Source organism: Porites lutea, chromosome 13 (assembly GCF_958299795.1).
Source record: "Porites lutea chromosome 13, jaPorLute2.1, whole genome shotgun sequence".
Taxonomy (NCBI): domain Eukaryota; kingdom Metazoa; phylum Cnidaria; class Anthozoa; order Scleractinia; family Poritidae; genus Porites; species Porites lutea.
The window spans coordinates 12,223,056-12,239,984 of record NC_133213.1 but is presented as its reverse complement, the minus strand read 5'-3'; the positions used below and the strand labels follow the sequence as shown (position 1 = coordinate 12,239,984).

Genomic DNA, 16,929 nt, shown 5'->3' with positions numbered 1-16,929 from the left:
CTGCAGCAAATTTTGGCCGAAAGACCGATTCACAGGGCACGCTAAGCATGAACAAATTCTTAATTTTATTGATCATAAGTTTTGATGTTATCTGTCTTATCTGGCCTTAAATTGACGTTTTCACCCTTTCCCCTAGGGCCTATTCACAAGCTAAAAATGATCTTGAGACCAGAATAATGACAAGACGCTACGGAGCGTACACTTCGGCGTCGTGTTTGTGGAACTGATTATTGCGGAGGAATAGTAAGAAGTGAAATATGGTAAGAGTAAGGTGTTAATTTGTGAAATTATGGGATTTGTCAGGATATTCTGAAAAGAGCAACATCCAAGAGGCCTACTTGTCAAAAACTAGCATTTCGGAACAAATTGTCTCTGAGATATTAGCCCAGTTATGCTGTGATGACTTCATACAAATCCTTGTAAATTTGACTTGGGTCTAAACGTTTAGACCTAAGTCAAATATGAGGTTACTGGCGGTGAATAAGAAGTCTAACAAAACAAACAGTGAAAAAACAATAGGCCATTTTACAGTTATGGATGGAGGCGAGGCTGGAGTTGACCTTGTTTTGATACAAACCTTCTTGTTTTATTATGTAAATCAAGTTATTCTTATGCTAACTAGTATTTTTCAAGGACAATTTCCATAACGAAGCAAAGGAGGTTTGTATCAAAACAAGGTCACCGTCAGCCTCACATTCACTCAAAGGCTAGGGTACTAAGTCCACAACTGTAAAATGGTCTATTCTCAGTTTTTCTTAGTCACATCAGGCTTCAAAAACAGCATAGCAGTCTCATGTACTGATTAAAGATATGTAAGGCATGGGTAAGGAGTCAATTACGTTGAGCATGGAATTGGCTAAAACTCAATCTTACGAGTTCGAATGTTTTCAGGATAATTATAAACTATCAGCACGCAGGGATATCGGATTAACACAAGGAAGTTTAATACCAAAGAACATAGCCTTTACAGAGCTTTAAAACACATCATCTGCCAACACAAACTTGACTTGAACTTGAGTAAAACTAAACAGTCTCTGCCAATAATAACAAACTCTCACTTGAACTTCAGATATCTTACGGCTTCCGCCAACTTGTAAACACAGAACTTGAAAATCGACCTTCGCCACACTTGACTAAACACACAGCAGTCCAGCTCGTGGGAAAAAACTTAGTTCGTCGAAAGAACTCGCTTGGAACTTGTTAGCCTGTGAACAGGCCTTTAGTCGAGCGGGCTATTTTTCCCCAAACAGAGAGCCTGTTCACAGGCTAGGAACTTGTATACCGTTTGACATAAGGTTCTAGAAAATACTAAACAGGCGAATAGTAGTAGCTTTTCAACATATTTTATGATTTCAGTAACTGATGCAAATCTGCTGACTCATGTTGAAATGTAAACATGCCGTAATTAATTATTCATGATTAATCCAAAAACGTAGAGAACGTTCGAGAAAGTCACGCAACGCATGAAAGCAATTTTACTACGTAACCCTCAACAAAGACAAAATGTCTTTGTGCAGCATTTTGTAACTTTAAATTCATCATAAAACAGTTCGAAAAGAGGGCTCACTCGTGAAATGTTTTTTAATACTCGAAGAGAAATTTCGTGTCTCTGCGCGGCCACGTAATATCCTCTATTTATTCCTCGAGTAAATTAAAGGCTAAACTCGAAGTGATCTCAAGATATCACGAAGAAATCCGGTCTCATTTCGTGAAATAGCCGAAATAAACCGAAAAGTCACGAACTTGCACGCCCAATCTTGTCCCGAAACTAGTGCATCATTTCATAACTATTTTCATATTCCAAACTATCCTGGGCCGTAGTAGCGGAATCGGCTAATCCCTCAACTTAGAGTCTCCTCTGATCTGACGGGTCACACAGGTGAGTCGGTTCAAACCTCGGGAAAGCCAAAATAATAATTCTTTCTTCCTCGAAAAAGTTAAAGAATAAATCAAAGAAATCGAAGTGATCTCGAGATATCGCGAACTAATTCGGCTCTCACTTCGTCAAATAGCCGAATAAAACCGAAAACCTACAGACTTTGCGTGCCCAATCCTGCCAAAAAATGGCAACTTTGATACATAGAGCGGTTTTCACTTGACTGTCGTAAAACCAAAATCAAAGTAAATACACTAGCCAACCAAAGGACGTAGTAAAACCAAAACCAAAACCAAAACCAATCCCAATTCGACAGTCAAGTGAAAACCGCTCTAAGCGCTAATTCTGATTTTCCACACTGTTTACATTCCCCACTGCTGTACTATGGTGACTGTACCCTTGGTTACCCAGTATTTGAAGATTATCCCAACAATGGTTAAATCCGCTGTACAGCTAGACTGTTACCTATAATTTCTTTCGGAAATTTATGCTAAACCCAGATACAACTAATATCTGAAAATATATGTACAGAATTTTTAACCGGCCGGTTTATCCTGGAACCGTGAATGAAAAGTAAATGATGAACATTTCTAAGGCCGTTTTTTGCAATGGAATAGCAGCTAGAAGTGGTCTTAAGGTTTGTATTCACTAGTAGTTAGTTTATTTCATTTCTTTGATGCTTTTAGATCCATTCCATTCTTTGAGATAATTTTTTGAGGGGGGGATTTCTTGGAAGGGGGTTTTTCTGAAGGGAGTTTTTATCCGAAATTTCCGTTTCTGAAGGGGAAAAATACCAAGAATGAATCGAGGAAGAGATAAATGGAAGGTTGGATCATCGATCTGATGATGGTGGATCGGATGTACCTAGTGTCTTAGTTTTCCTCACACCCTGCATGTCATGATAGCTGCAGTTGGTGTATCTTTTCTGAGGAAGAGTTGCAGTAAAACATATTAAGTAAATGTTTGAAAACAGTCAGTGTAAAATACAGACTGCGGACTGCGGACTGCAGACTGCAGACCAGGGGTAAAATGCAGACTGTGTGTAAAATGCAGACTGCAGACTGCAAGTAAAACGCAGGCTGGGGTAAAATGCAGACCGAGCATAAACTGTAGTCATGGAAGGGTTTAAGGGCAAAAAAATCCTGCAAATACATGTAAACGAACACTTACATGACTACATCTGCTTTCACAAATCCATTCTTTTCTTCTCTGGAATGTCGTCAATGACCCAAAAACATAATTGCAATCTTGAACCTTTTTTTCCGTGTGAGAGACCTTATGCTTCAACTTTAGACACGAAGTTTTTGATATACATGACCAGGGACTGCGAATTGGTACAACACCACGATGTTTACGCTTAAATGAAAGCTGCTGACCCAAAATACTGTACATGAAGAATTATAACGATAAAAAAGGGAGTAATAATCATTCCAACAACAAAGAAAGATGTTCTGCAGGAAATTTGGAAGACCTTCCTTGAAAGTATCGCAAATCAAGGTGTGCAGACTTAAGCTGTTGGGATGTTCATTGAAACTTCTGGCGAATGTGCAATGCACTTCGATTAGGAAGCGCAGTGTAACTGATGCCGGCTAGCTATTTCACCGATTTGGAGAAGAAGGAGCACAAATGTGTAAAAAAAGTCTAGAGTCTTTATTCTGCATTTTGCACCCAGCCTGCGTTTTACTCTCAGTCTGCAGTCTGCATTTTACACTCAGTCTGCATTTTATCCCTGGTCCGCAGTCTGCAATCTGCAGTCTGTAGTCTGCGTTTTATACTGATGGTGTCTGGAAACCTAGGATTGAAAACGCTCTTTTCTGACAGCGGCAAATAATGTTGCCACATTTTCTGTCGTGCATGCATTAAAACTAATGCTATTTCTAGGGGTTTACTGGAAAGAATAAATGTTAATTTCTGTATGGATTTAACTCTGGGAATAAATTCTCTAAAGGGGCTTGGTAAAAGCCACCTCATTAATGGGATGGAGGTGACAGTCGGCAGGGATGAGTTTGTGGAAATGGAATGGCCCTCAGTTCGTGCTACAAGTAAAACTTATCATATCATATTGTCACTGAAATTTCCGTAGAAACAGATTACAGTGAAGCCTGTATTAAGCAGACACTGTATTAAGCTGACAAAATCTTTGAAGCAGAAAGTAGCCTGAGGCGACAAATTTATTTCCATTTATTTACTGTAAATGAAACCTTTATTAAGCTGACGCCTCTATTAATCATTATGGACCTCAGCCTTTGATCAATTAAAAAAATAACTGGTCAGAGGATAACTTAAAAAAACATGTCACCTCAATGAGTTGTATACTTGGGCTTGCAATACAGTCATTAATTTGATACAGGTCAGTGGATACCTGTTTGACTGCTGTTAACTGGCCACAACATGGATGTCCATAAGGATGCATGTCCACTATCAAGTTAAACACATGTTGTATATGCCTTGGACATCTAGCTACATGTAGTAAATGCCCGGTCATTACAAGAAAATACTGCCCACTTTAGCCGGTGTGCGACAAACACAGACTGCAGACTTGCAGACCGCAGACCTGCAGACTTGCAGACCTCCAGACTTGCAGACTTGCAGACTTGCAGACACGTTTCGGAACTCACAGGGGGGGGGGGGGATAATTGCCCCCGCAGGGATCTCGCTCAGAGTGCGAAATCCCGAGGAGGCACTCTAGTAACTCGCGTGTATATTAAGGAAAGTACTTACAGTTGAAATATACAGTCAGTATGCCAGAAAAAATCTTGATTTGCTTGAACAGGGGCCGTGAGGAATCGGTAGATAATGATGACGTGATGAAGACAGAAAATTCCGAAGGGACCGCTTAGGTAGATTTTGTGACATTTATTGTGCAGTCATACTTCGATACTCTTTTGTGTTACATTTTATCAGTGACATTCTGTGGAGCAGTTGTTTCAGTGAAAGTTATGGACCAAAAGACACTCGTTAAGCGCAAATGAAGTTATAAGGTGCGTACAACCGTGTGTATATAAACACTTGGAGAGTTTGCCAGACACGAGTTCACAAATCTTTGATTGGAAACCTTGCCAGACACTCTTTCTCTCTGTTTGACCAGAATAAGACTCGGCCCCAAACAAGCAAGACAAGTGAACAACGGCTAGCTTATCACTAGCAAACGATGGATGATTACAGAAATTCGCCGACAATCAAATTCTGTGCTGACTTATTCCCTGCTTTCAGATGTCCTTCCGCTATAAAGCCGCTCGATGATCCCACCCGTCTTCTTCTTTGCTGCTCTCGCTGAAGTTTAGGTCACCGTTCTTCCGATGTTAAGTCTTCCACGGCAAGGATTTCCAGTCACCTGTCGAATCGGGCACTGTTGTGCTTGTAGCCCGCTAGCGCTGTTGTTTGCCTCAGACATACTTGGCGATTCGCCAACAGTAAACAGAGCAAAGCCCTGTCACAAAAAATGTAGGTCTGCAAATCTTCGAGTCTGCAAGTCTGCTAGTCTGCAGTCTGCATTTGTCGCACACCGCACTTTAGCAGCCAATTAGAGCAGGCATACAGTACTATTGTAGCCATATAATAAAAACCTGTATTAACCGACACGTGTGATTCCACCATCCAAAATTCCACCTAAAATTCTAAAGATTTCCACCCACAAATTTGCCAATTTTATGATCATCAAGATCATACTTGACAAAAGATGCATTAATTTGCATTAACATCATTGAATACTCAAGGAAAAAAGAAACTGGAAATACACGTATACCTGCATGCATGTGAAGCTTTAAAAGCTAGTATATTTAAACCCCTAGTTGGTCAGTTTATCGTTCAAATAATTACAAGAAATAACTCACTGCTTACAATGTGTACTGACAGCCTTCATTAACCTTTTGATCAGATTTACAGTATTTTTATTTTGTTTTGTTTGTATAGAGCTTGTTTTGCTCATTTGATCACTTAAGACTGAGGTACAATCTTTCTTTAAAGTGCTAACCGTCGCCTGGTTAGCTCAGTTGGGAGAGTGCTGGTCTGCCGAGCGGGAGGTCGCGGGTTCAAACCCCCGCTGGACCAACACTCAGGGTCTTTAAATTAAAAAACTGAGAAGAAAGTGCTGCCTTTGTAATGACATCTGCAAATGGTTAGACTTTCTAGTCTTCTCGGATAAGGATGAAAAACTGTAGGTCCTGTCTCACAGCACTTTCACAGATTTGTTCTTGTGGGATGTAAAAGAACCCACATCACTATTCGAAAAGAGTAGGGGTTGTAGACCCCGGTGGTGTGGACAACCTTTACGGGTTGTGGGATTGAGTAGGGATTGCACCTTGCATGGGACCTGAGTCCCGTTCGTGCACTTTCCCTCTGGGCAGGCCTGTGTCCAGAAAAGCTGGTAAATAAGTAAATAAATAAAAAATAAATTTTGATATCGGTCTACACAGATAATGAAATCCGTGTAAACTTATATTGTCATACTCTTTGGGAGTATTCCTAATACTTCCACTGTTCATTTGAATGGTATCTGATTCCTCATATGACGTTCTCTTACCAAACCTGTATTAGGCAGCAGCTGACACCCTGTATTAATAAGCAGACACTAGGGCATTCCCCAAGGGTGTCCATGCACTTAGTACAGGTTTCACTGTATAACTTTCTGATCTTTCAGGGTCGTGCTTCCTTTTTCCTTCCACTTGCTCTGACTGGAAGGTGGAACCAGCGTAGATGTTACAGGTATGTGGTCAGGATTTCATCTGAATATCCTCTTTCAAGATCAAAAAAGTTGTGTGTGGTCAATGCAAATTTTAATTTATTGACTTGAATGCTCAAGTCATTTATATAGTGACTTGAAATAAACATGTTAAAAGCCAAAACTCTGGGAAACAAACCCCCGAACTCCTGGGCACGCTGTAACCAGGGCTCTAACAACTGAGCCAGACTGTCGTGTTATGGCCATTCATGTACATCAGAGAAGATGAAATATAGTTTGCTTCTAGTCCTGTTACCAAATCTTTCTTACAGGACTTTTGATACCTAAAACTAGAGTGGTAGGTGAGGCCCAGTTCAAATGTCTAACATTTCATGTACCAAACCTGTTACCCATTTGGGTTCATCTGTTGATTCACCCATTGAACGTAACAAGTCAGACCAAATTCATTAATACAATGTAACTTGCTTACTGGTCAAATTATTATTAATAATAGTAATTTATGCATTAGATTTGGCACATGAAAAGTTTGACAATTCCCATGTGGTCCATGCAAAATTAATTCAAGGTTTGAGCCAAGTTAGATATGCAGGCCTGGATTGCTTCAAACCTTAATCTCTAATTCATTTATTTATAAATAAAGGAATCAGCTACAGTAAATGGAAGGTTCAACGTTTGCCCTGGGCCTAAATTAATCCTGCCAAAAATAAGTGGTAGGCAAGTTGACAATAGCCAAATTGATGAAGCTAGAATTGACCTGTTTCCACACCCAAGCTGATCTTGGTATGTTTCTTCTTCTCAGTTCAGGTGTAGAAGATAAATACATTGATCCAAAGACCATAGTTCACACATATCACTTCCAAGACAGCTTACCGCGGTTACCAATTCCAAAACTAGAAGATACGTGCAACAGGTATTTGGATGCCCAAAAACCACTTTTAACTCCTGAACAATATGAAGAGACTAAACGCCTTGTTGAGAAGTTTCAGAAACATGAAGGTCCAGGTACAGTGTAATTTTATTGATGTAGAATATTATACTGATCGATTTGTACAGCCCTTAATGAAAGACTTAGTTATGTTGTCTGTTTGAAGTGTATATGACAGACTGAGTGTTTGTAGTGGGGCCTGCCGTTGAAAAAATATAACAAAGCCATCTATTCATGGATTGATTGTTATTCATGGCCTGCAAAAAAAGGAACTCAAAAACAGAAACAAACAAAGAAAACAAAACAAGTTGTGATTGAAATGTCTAGGTTACTGTACATGTGATGCATAAGCAGGCTTTCTGTTAGAGGGGGTGTTTACATGAGAAAACTTGCACCGGCGTGAGTTTCATAGCTGGGATGACTTTTTGATTTTGTATCACGTTATTTACATGATGACTTGGTCATTTCATGTCTCATTATTTGAAAGTACACTTCCTGTGTAAACTTATGTGTGATTCAAAATCGCAAACATTACACATGCGCTACCCGCTACAGTCTACTGGCAGACTGATTTCACAGTGAAATGTGTGGTCGTTTTGCGTTTACATGATACTGTTGCGAGATTTCATACTGGAGTGAAATTCTCGCCCCAGTACAACAATCGGGGTGAACTCATGCCAAAGTGACTCATGCCAGCATGACATTTTGTGGTGGTATCATGTAAACAAATGTAGAGCCATGAGAGGGAACCGGACCGAGTGAACTAGCTCTGGCACGAAGGTCGCCCGGTGTCATGTTAACACCTACTTAGTAGACTGCAAAAAGCGTTGGCAGAGGTAAAGATAAATTATAAAATTATTTTACAGGTTAAATATAATAGTCTGAGAAAATAGCCAACATTTTGCAACGTTACCACTTGTTTTTCAGGGAAATATGTCTGGAGAATGACAGCAGAAATGACATACTCAATTACTTGTAAATACCCAGATCTGGGTAGTGCCTCTGATATGGTTGTGCTGTGTGAGAAATTCTAATTGCAATCACCAATCAGAAGTTAACTTTTTAAGCCTGATCTGGGAAGGGAGATGTCATGATTAGTGATGGATTATCTGCACTTGTTTATCAGGTCATTTTGCAAGAATAGCAGTGGTGGGGCCCCAAAATGTTTGCTGCTTTCTCAGGCTAGGTCATATTTCTCTGCCAAAAGTAACATTGCGCTTAAGTGTTATAATGGAATGGTAACTGCACTTGAGCTTTAAGTACATGATCAATCCTTCTATAATGATATTTGAATCACTGATGATAGAATTTTGTCAGTCTCAAATTCATGTTGAGACAGAAAGGTTTATCAGACTGGTTTAAAACTGATATGATTAGATGGATTATCCAACTGTGGTGTGAAAGTGGCCATTAGTTGCCCTGAAACATAAAAGATATGACCTTGATTTTGCATTTTCTACACAGGTCTAAATGCTGAACTTGTACAGAAAAACAAGAGAAACAAACACACTAGTTACATATCAGGTATACTTGTCAAGAAACCTTTTTATCATGGACAATACCAGTGCTGTGCAGTAATTAATGTAATCATTTTTTTTACAGGTCCCTGGTATGACATGTATTTATCATACAGAGACTCCATAGTCCTCAACCACAATCCTTTTATGATGTTTAAAGATGATCCAGTAGCAGAAAATAATGACCAGGTAACATGTCTGGACAGTGAATGGACAGGTTGCTATGTACATATAAAGGGTCTTGTTTTTGGGACTTTTAAGGGGTCAATATGTGTCTGAGACCTATGCCATTGTTCAAAAGCCAATATAATCACTAAGTTAACTTAGAACCAAGTGTTAAAACTTAATCTAAATTCTTCTTTCTTATTATACTGTGATTATCTTTCCTTGGGTTCTTCGTGTGGTTTGGGGTGCAAATGTGTTAATGCACTAGATTAATGAGCTTTGTTGCTGTTTAAAGTTTAAGTGACTCTGTGACTTTATTATGGGTGACCTGCTTAATCAAGTCTAAACCTTTTAGCTGTATCTTTAAACTGGTAATGCACTTTTACTCATTTAATGAACAGGATGTCAAGTGATGTCACTAATATTTAGGAATAATTTATTTCCCTGATTTGTTTTCACTCAGTTACAAAATTTCGTTTAGTATCATTTTTTTTCCTGACATTTTCAAAAGTTCTAATGATTTGTGTAAAATACACATATTTCTAAGCAGCTATGGCAACTGAATATTTTCTAAGTGCAAGTGAGTTGCATTGAATTTGCATATCTATATAATATCCATTTTGCTCTTTTTTGCCATTTGTTTCTTATGCAACCAAAGCGAAACTGAAGCTGCATGTACCTGTCTTTGGTCACTGCACACATTTCACTCTAAAAAAAAAAAGAAAGAAAGAAAAATAATAAAAAAATAAAAATTTTCACTGTATCATCATTTGTGTAATGTGCGTTTTTATTCTTGTTCTGCCTGTATTGTAATGCTATTAGTTTAACTGTTGCATAATGAAATGTAAAAAAGCCAAAACAAAAACATCGAAAAATTGGAGAAACTTATTGACGGCATTTCTATTAAGATGTACTGGTCTTGCTTCACAGGTGGTCAGAGCCACTAACATAATAACATCTGCCATGAGATTCAAGCTGTCACTTGATGAAACACTCCTTGAACCAGATGTATTTCATTTAAAACCACAAACAAGTGACACACAATGGTTTAAAAATGTTATCAGGTAGGTACAAGTACATAGGAACAATTACATAGATAGTTAGATAGTTTATTAAAAAGCTGCTGCTAAAGCCTGCTAGCCCAGAGAAGTTGTGCAGGCTTACCAATCCACTTTTTCTCCTTCATGTATTTTATATCGGCAAATGTTACTTGACTTTCGGACAATGATTTGTAATTTAACTAGTATGCTAGCACCGTGGGTTGTTCCACTAGCCTCAAGTAATCAGACAGCACTTTTGTCATGCCCTGACCTACAACCCTGTTCAAAATAACTTGGAACACTTCCGATTTTGTGGCATGCGCAGTACAGTCCCCTCGCCCACGTGCAGTGGTGTTAAAAAGCGCAGTTTGGGAAAGCTTTAGCGATTTTCAACTTTGTGAATGGGAAGCAGGGGAAATCGACTAAGTGTTCCAACTACTCTGTTTGGGGTTGTAGGCTGCAAATGGTACCACCAACCCAAACCCAGGTCAGTAGGAAACCCATGCCCAGCCATGAGCCCCGCCCACCAAACCCAGCCACAACCCTAACACCCGGCCCCTCACGCTGGGATTAGAGGTTCGGTAGGGGTTCAGTAACTTGGTAAAAAGTAAAAACTAAACTACAGTGTGGAAGGGAAGGAGGTAGGAGAAGGAAAGCTCTAAAAAGGCAGTTAAAAAAACAAAAACAAATGTTTTTTACAGGGTCACCTAAAACAATATTGTTTGGACATTGGTCTTGTTGGTTGATAAGACGATTTTTTTTTTTCGCAGAATTTGCTAAAAGTTTAGTTCCCAGCTAAGGCAAACATTTTTGTTCTTGACAACCGACCTGCTTGCCATGGAGCCCACTCCGAAGCAACAATAGCAATATTTCAAGTTCAGTTGCTTTGTTTATGACACTAATAACCTGTTTATGGCACATGCAGGTTTGTTCCCCGGAAGCTTTCATGGTATGGCGCGTTTTTAGTGAAGGCTTTTCCTTTAGATATGAGTCAATACGCGAGGTTGTTTTGTTCAACCCGCATACCTGAGGTGAAAAAAGACAGGCTAGCCACGTTTGAGAATGCTCGACACATGGTGGTCATGAGGAAAGGAAACTTTTATGTTTTCGATACCATTACAACTGATGGTAAGAATCTAAACAACTTTTTTTGTTGAATTAATTAATATTTACACGGAGTTTTAACATCGTGTGCTTTTTTATTGGTACAGTCATCTCACACCTAATGGACACCTCGATCTCTAAGAGGGATGCCTCTCTATCCAGAGTTGGGCCCTGCAGTTCTGCAGTCTTTTTGTTGGGCTCCTTATAGCGCAGACACATCCTAACTTAGTGCCCGTCCCAGCTAGAGAGAATTTTCTGTTTACTTTATACGGGTAGACACAAAAAAGTGTCATGTGAACAGGTAATCGGATGATCGATCTTAGCGGTATAAATTTACTCTACCTACGCGTCCCTATGCGTACCCCTAAGAAAAACTCCTGTACCGCCGTTGTACGTAATTGTCGGATTTACTCGAAAACAATTCACTTGCCCGCAGTAGCAACTTGAGGCAATTTTACGCTGTTTTGTGCCGCACCTTTCCACACGATGACGGATCGATTTACCAACGAGCAAAAATGTATCTGGCTTAGCGGAACATGGCTTTAATAGTGGGTTACAGTGGATGGAAGAAGGATCTACTTTTGTCGCAGGCAAACCATTTAACGGTTACTATGGACAGTAGCCTCATAAACATTTCACATCGCATCGTAGAGTAAAGGGCTGCAATGGACCAGTCCTGCATAACTTCTTTGTATGCAGATTACCAAAGCGCATCTACAAACCACCCTGATTTCAGTGATTCGTTTTGAAAACTAATCCTATTACTTTGTAATAAGGCTAAAAATTCGCCGTCCTTATTAAATCATGAGTAAAAGGTGACAAAGCAACATTCGAGCCCTAGTAGTATGCAGGATGTTTGCTAAATCAACTACCTAGTTCAAATGAGGCCTTAGCTCGCACAAGTCTACTATGGCTAAGTGGTAGCAACCACTCTTGTTGGTAGAACTCATTTTTTTTCCTCGGTCCCCTGCGTCATTAACTGAAGAAACATCATTTCCTTACTATTCTGTCTTCGTTTTAGGTGATATAGTGCCAACCGCTACCATTTACCAGAATTTGAAGCACATTGTAGAAGACCCCTCCCCTCCCCCTAAGTTCCCAGTTGCGGCTGTGACTACTGAGAACCGTGACACGTGGGCAAACATTCGACGTGCCCTGCAGGCGGAGCCTAGTAACGAGGAAGCGCTGCGTTTGATTGACAGTGCTATTTTTGTACTGTGTTTGGATGATCATGGAGTGGAAAGTGTTGCAGATGTAACAAGAACGTTTCTTCACGGCGATGGAACAAACAGGTTAGATATGTCATGAGTCACCGAAATTGTCAGCATTGAAACTACAATCATTATCTTGGACAAAATTAAATGAACAAGCACCCCCGCCCCCCATCCCCCGCCCCTCCCCAGCGAAATCAAGCATGAGACCGCGCGAAGGCAAAACGCGCTATTTTCACATCCATGATTCTAGGGAAGAGGCAGTTCTTATAGTTTTCCGTTTATGTTGTCGAAGACGGAATAGGCACAGAATACAATTATTGGAAAGGTAAGGCCAGAAGAAAATAACTCATCATTCATAACTCATTTATCGCTGAATAAATTATACGAACTGTCAGCCTTCTTCTCTATAGCTAATCTCTTGAACATCTTTCTTTTAAACAATACAACACAGCGTCTTATTCCATTCGTTTTGACACATTTCTCTATTTGAAATCGATTTTTGAAAAAACTGTCCGTTTTATTAGTCGGATTATTATTTTGTTCCAGACTTGTTTACAGTATGCTTCCCCCCTGTTTTTCCTTCTTCTTTTTCTTACAGATGGTTCGATAAATCTTTCCAGCTGGTGGTTTGTAAGGACGGTAAGGCAGCTGTAAATTTTGAGCATGCGTGGGGAGACGGAGTTGCTGTGTTACGTTTCTTTAATGAGGTAAAAAGTAATTTTGAAAATTTCAGTTACAGTGAAACTTGTACATTTTAAGCGGACCACCGTATTGAGGGTACTTATTCGTCAGAGAGTCCCGCACTATTTTTCTCATATTTTCTATAAACAGACTTGTACTGTGTGAACATTTCTATTTGGCGGTCAGTAAGGAGGGCTCCTGTTTGTTCACTACGTACAGGTTGCACTGATCTGTATAAAACAGTGCTTTAATTTAGCAGAAAGGGTAGTGGGGCTGAGGAACACTCATATTGAACCATCATTGATCAGGACGTCGAAAAGGTAGTTTACAAGCGTGATCAAGAAGTTGACATTTGTACTCCAGATAATGACCAGAGCTGATTTAAAACCGGATCTTTAGATCATAGGTCCGCCGGCTTAATCTTTCGGAAACAGCGCCGTTACTTTCCCTCCCACTCCATTTCCTGGCTCCCTCCATCACGGCCTCCCTTCCTCCCGGCTACTATACCTCTCTCCCTTCTCCCTTCCCATCATGGGCAGTGACTTTGAGGGGGAAACTGAAACCAAAGTTGTTTGTTTCGGGTCATGGAGTGATCACGAATGTCGACAGCAATTCGAAAATTGATCATTTCGTCCAAGGACTGTGGGAATTGAGCATATAGTCAACCAACATGAATGCCATTAATTTTTACAATGTCTCGCCACTTATGCTATTGAAAATACGGCTCGGAAAATTTTATTTCAGCCCAGGAAATTTGAGGTTAAGAGTCGGCTCTGTCAATAAGTTGGTCGAATGGGAAACTGTTAAACGAGAAGGGGTTACATTGACTGTCACACAGATACACTTACCAGTTATTATTACGGATCTCTTTTGTTGTAGGTTTACAAAGATACGACCACACGTCCCTCCTGTACAGCGGCTAGTGCAAAGAACTTAAGCGCCGACCTGACGGTCAGAAAACTCGAATTCACCTTTACACCTGAAACAGAAAGAGGGATTTCTGCTGCTAAGGAGAAATTTGATAATACAATCAAGGGACTGGACATTGCTGAAATGCAAGTTTTCACTTACGGTAAAGATTACATCAAAAGAAAAAAGCTCAGTCCGGATGCTATCATGCAGCTTGCATTTCAGGTGAGAAACACTGAGTAAGCCCTGTAACCTAAAGAGGTTCTTACTTCCCGGGCACTAGACAGTGGGAGCAAAGACTCGGGACAAAATTGGCCAAAATTCAAAATTTTGCCGCGTGCGTATCAAGAAAGCAACATAGTAATTTTAGGACAGAAATTCCGTTCAATTTTTGGATGAAATTTTCCTGCAGGTTACCTAGTAAGTTCTGGTCAGGAAAGGGCTTAATTAAATGCGCTTTTAAATGGCAGTTTCTTCCTTCTAAGATTACGTTCTATTGATCGTATTCCTGAATAAGAATACGCAGGAATTTGAAACAAAACTCCGCTGCGCGTGAATTTTGGACCGATGGAGTGCTACTTTCACGTTAATATCTTTAATAGTTCAACCATATTTGTCGCTGTTAGGACGCAATGAATCCTAAAACAAGGTATTTCTAGAACTGACTCCATTTATTCTTATTTCGTAATATTGTCAATCGAACACGGGTCAGCCACAGGTTCGGTTTAAAACGTCTTGTAAATCTTTATATGGTGGCATCATCTCAGGTTTGAAGTGTGTTCTCTTGAAACCTGACATTAACTTGTTGAAGTGTCTTCCCTTCATACCATTTATTTGAACGAACTATCCAGATTTCTTTGTTACAAGCAGAAATGCTGAAATTGGTAAGTTAGACCGCTGATAAACAATGACTGCCTTAAGGTATCGACCTTGAGATACTAAGTACCAGATATCGCCATTGCTTGAAGAGTGTGCTTTCGACTGAAGACACGCCTGGTGAATTTCTTTTTAACATGCCCTTTACACGCCGTCATCATCTTTGTGTTCATCGTCGTCATCATCGTTATCATAGTCGTTGTCATCATACTCATCCTCATCTTCAGTTTTGGAAACAAATAGCCATTTTTTTTGCCATTTGCGCAAACAGATATAGCTAATAGAGGAGGTTTGGAAAATAGAACACCTTGTAGAGTATGTACTTCTAAATCATGTGCGAAAGACTCGACCTGTCGTATGGCTTGCCAGAATCTCTGTCCGATTTTAACTTTTCATTCCGTAGATGGCGATCTTTCGCCACAGTGGCAAGTTTGTTCCCACTTACGAGTCTTGCAGCACTGCGGCGTTCAAACACGGGCGCACAGAGACGATCAGGCCAGCGAGTAACGCTACTGTAGCATGCGCAGAGGCTTTCGAAAGGTCGCACCGCGCAGGCGTAGAAGAAATGACGGACAGGATCCGCCGAGCCGCGGACTGGCATTCTAAATTGACGAAAGAAGCAGCCATGGGTAAGTCTATCAAGTAACTAGTCGGTGTTAAACTACAGGAAATAAGTCATCCACAAAGTTTAAATGGGAAACCCTTCAACTACCAGTAATATAGAAAGGTGCTGCTTGCCTGATTCGCTTTGCACGCTAACTGCATATCATGTGGTATTGATCCTTTGTCTTGTTGGAAGTATGGAGGGTGCATATATGCGAAAATACTCCCTTGACTGTCGCCATATGATCCACTTTAAGGCCACAAAACCACGAAAGGAGTAGAAAATGTAACACAGCTCCTCAGCCATAGCAGGCGGCAAGTGCTTTGTTTTAATGGTCAATAATCAGAACCACTCTGCAAGGCATAACAATTATTGCCCTGGAAAAATGCCGTTCAATCTGTCTCCCTTTGTATAGTCTCAGCTAGTCTCACCAATAAACGTGAAAAACGAAAGGAAATCAAAAAAGTGAAATGAACTGAATGAAAAAATGAATCCCCCCCCCCGAAAAAAACCGTTTAGAATAGACCGTTTCCGCATTCCTGTGATAACCCAAGCCTCGACTTCATTTCACTGTGGGTGCTCACGTTAAGGAAAGGGGAAGACAAAAGCGTCATTCTGTTTCTGTCTTTTGTTGAGCAACGTTTTTATTTGTATCTCCACCTTTTTGCAGGCCAAGGCTTCGATCGTCATCTCTTTTCCCTGCGCACTCTGGCTGAGTCCACTGGAAAAGTGCCTGAAATCTTCCAAGATCCAGCCTACAAACAGATCAATCACAACATACTATCCACCAGCACTCTCTCCTCCCCAGCTTTAATGCTTGGTGGGTTCGGTCCCGTGGTTCGGGACGGGTTTGGAGTTGGTTACGGGATCCAAGACGATTGGTTGGGGTGTAACGTGACTAGTTACCCTCCTAATACAGACGTGCGCGGGTTTTTAGAATGCGTTCGGTGTAGTTTAGAAGATATTTATAGTGTTCTTGAAGGCAAAAACTTTAAGCAATGAATTTGAGACGATTCCCTACATTAGCTTGCTGTTTCGTGGGTATGGAACAGGAGCCAAACAATCATTTCCTTCCCACGTTCGTACCTTCCAATTGTTACTCTTCCTGTTTCAGTCGCTGGATGACTGTGCGGAAATTCTATTGTAGCTGCACGGGTGGTCCTTGCGCCCTCGTACTCTTGTTAAGCTCGCGCATTTGAATTTCCAGAAGGACTTTCTGAAGTACGGTTTTGTCTCCTAGTACCTTGGAATGTTCAAAACTGCTGTTAATGCCAACGAGCTTCATGTTTAATAAAAAAGCAGGATACTGTTTCTTGGCAAAATTTGTATCTGAACTT

General features: G+C 40.3%; 1 protein-coding gene across 1 annotated transcript; it reads left to right on the top strand.

The window, feature by feature from the left end:
* Positions 1–2,388: 2,388 nt before the first annotated feature.
* On the top strand, positions 2,389–16,914 carry LOC140922845 (carnitine O-palmitoyltransferase 2, mitochondrial-like). Its single transcript, XM_073372875.1, has 12 exons — positions 2,389–2,513; positions 6,516–6,580; positions 7,357–7,559; positions 8,947–9,006; positions 9,085–9,188; positions 10,095–10,228; positions 11,130–11,332; positions 12,330–12,600; positions 13,121–13,229; positions 14,083–14,337; positions 15,392–15,617; positions 16,263–16,914. The coding sequence occupies exons 1-12, from the start codon at positions 2,454–2,456 to the stop codon at positions 16,592–16,594; spliced, it is 2,022 nt and encodes a 673-aa protein (XP_073228976.1). The 5' UTR covers positions 2,389–2,453; the 3' UTR covers positions 16,595–16,914.
* The last annotated feature ends 15 nt before the right edge of the window (positions 16,915–16,929 follow it).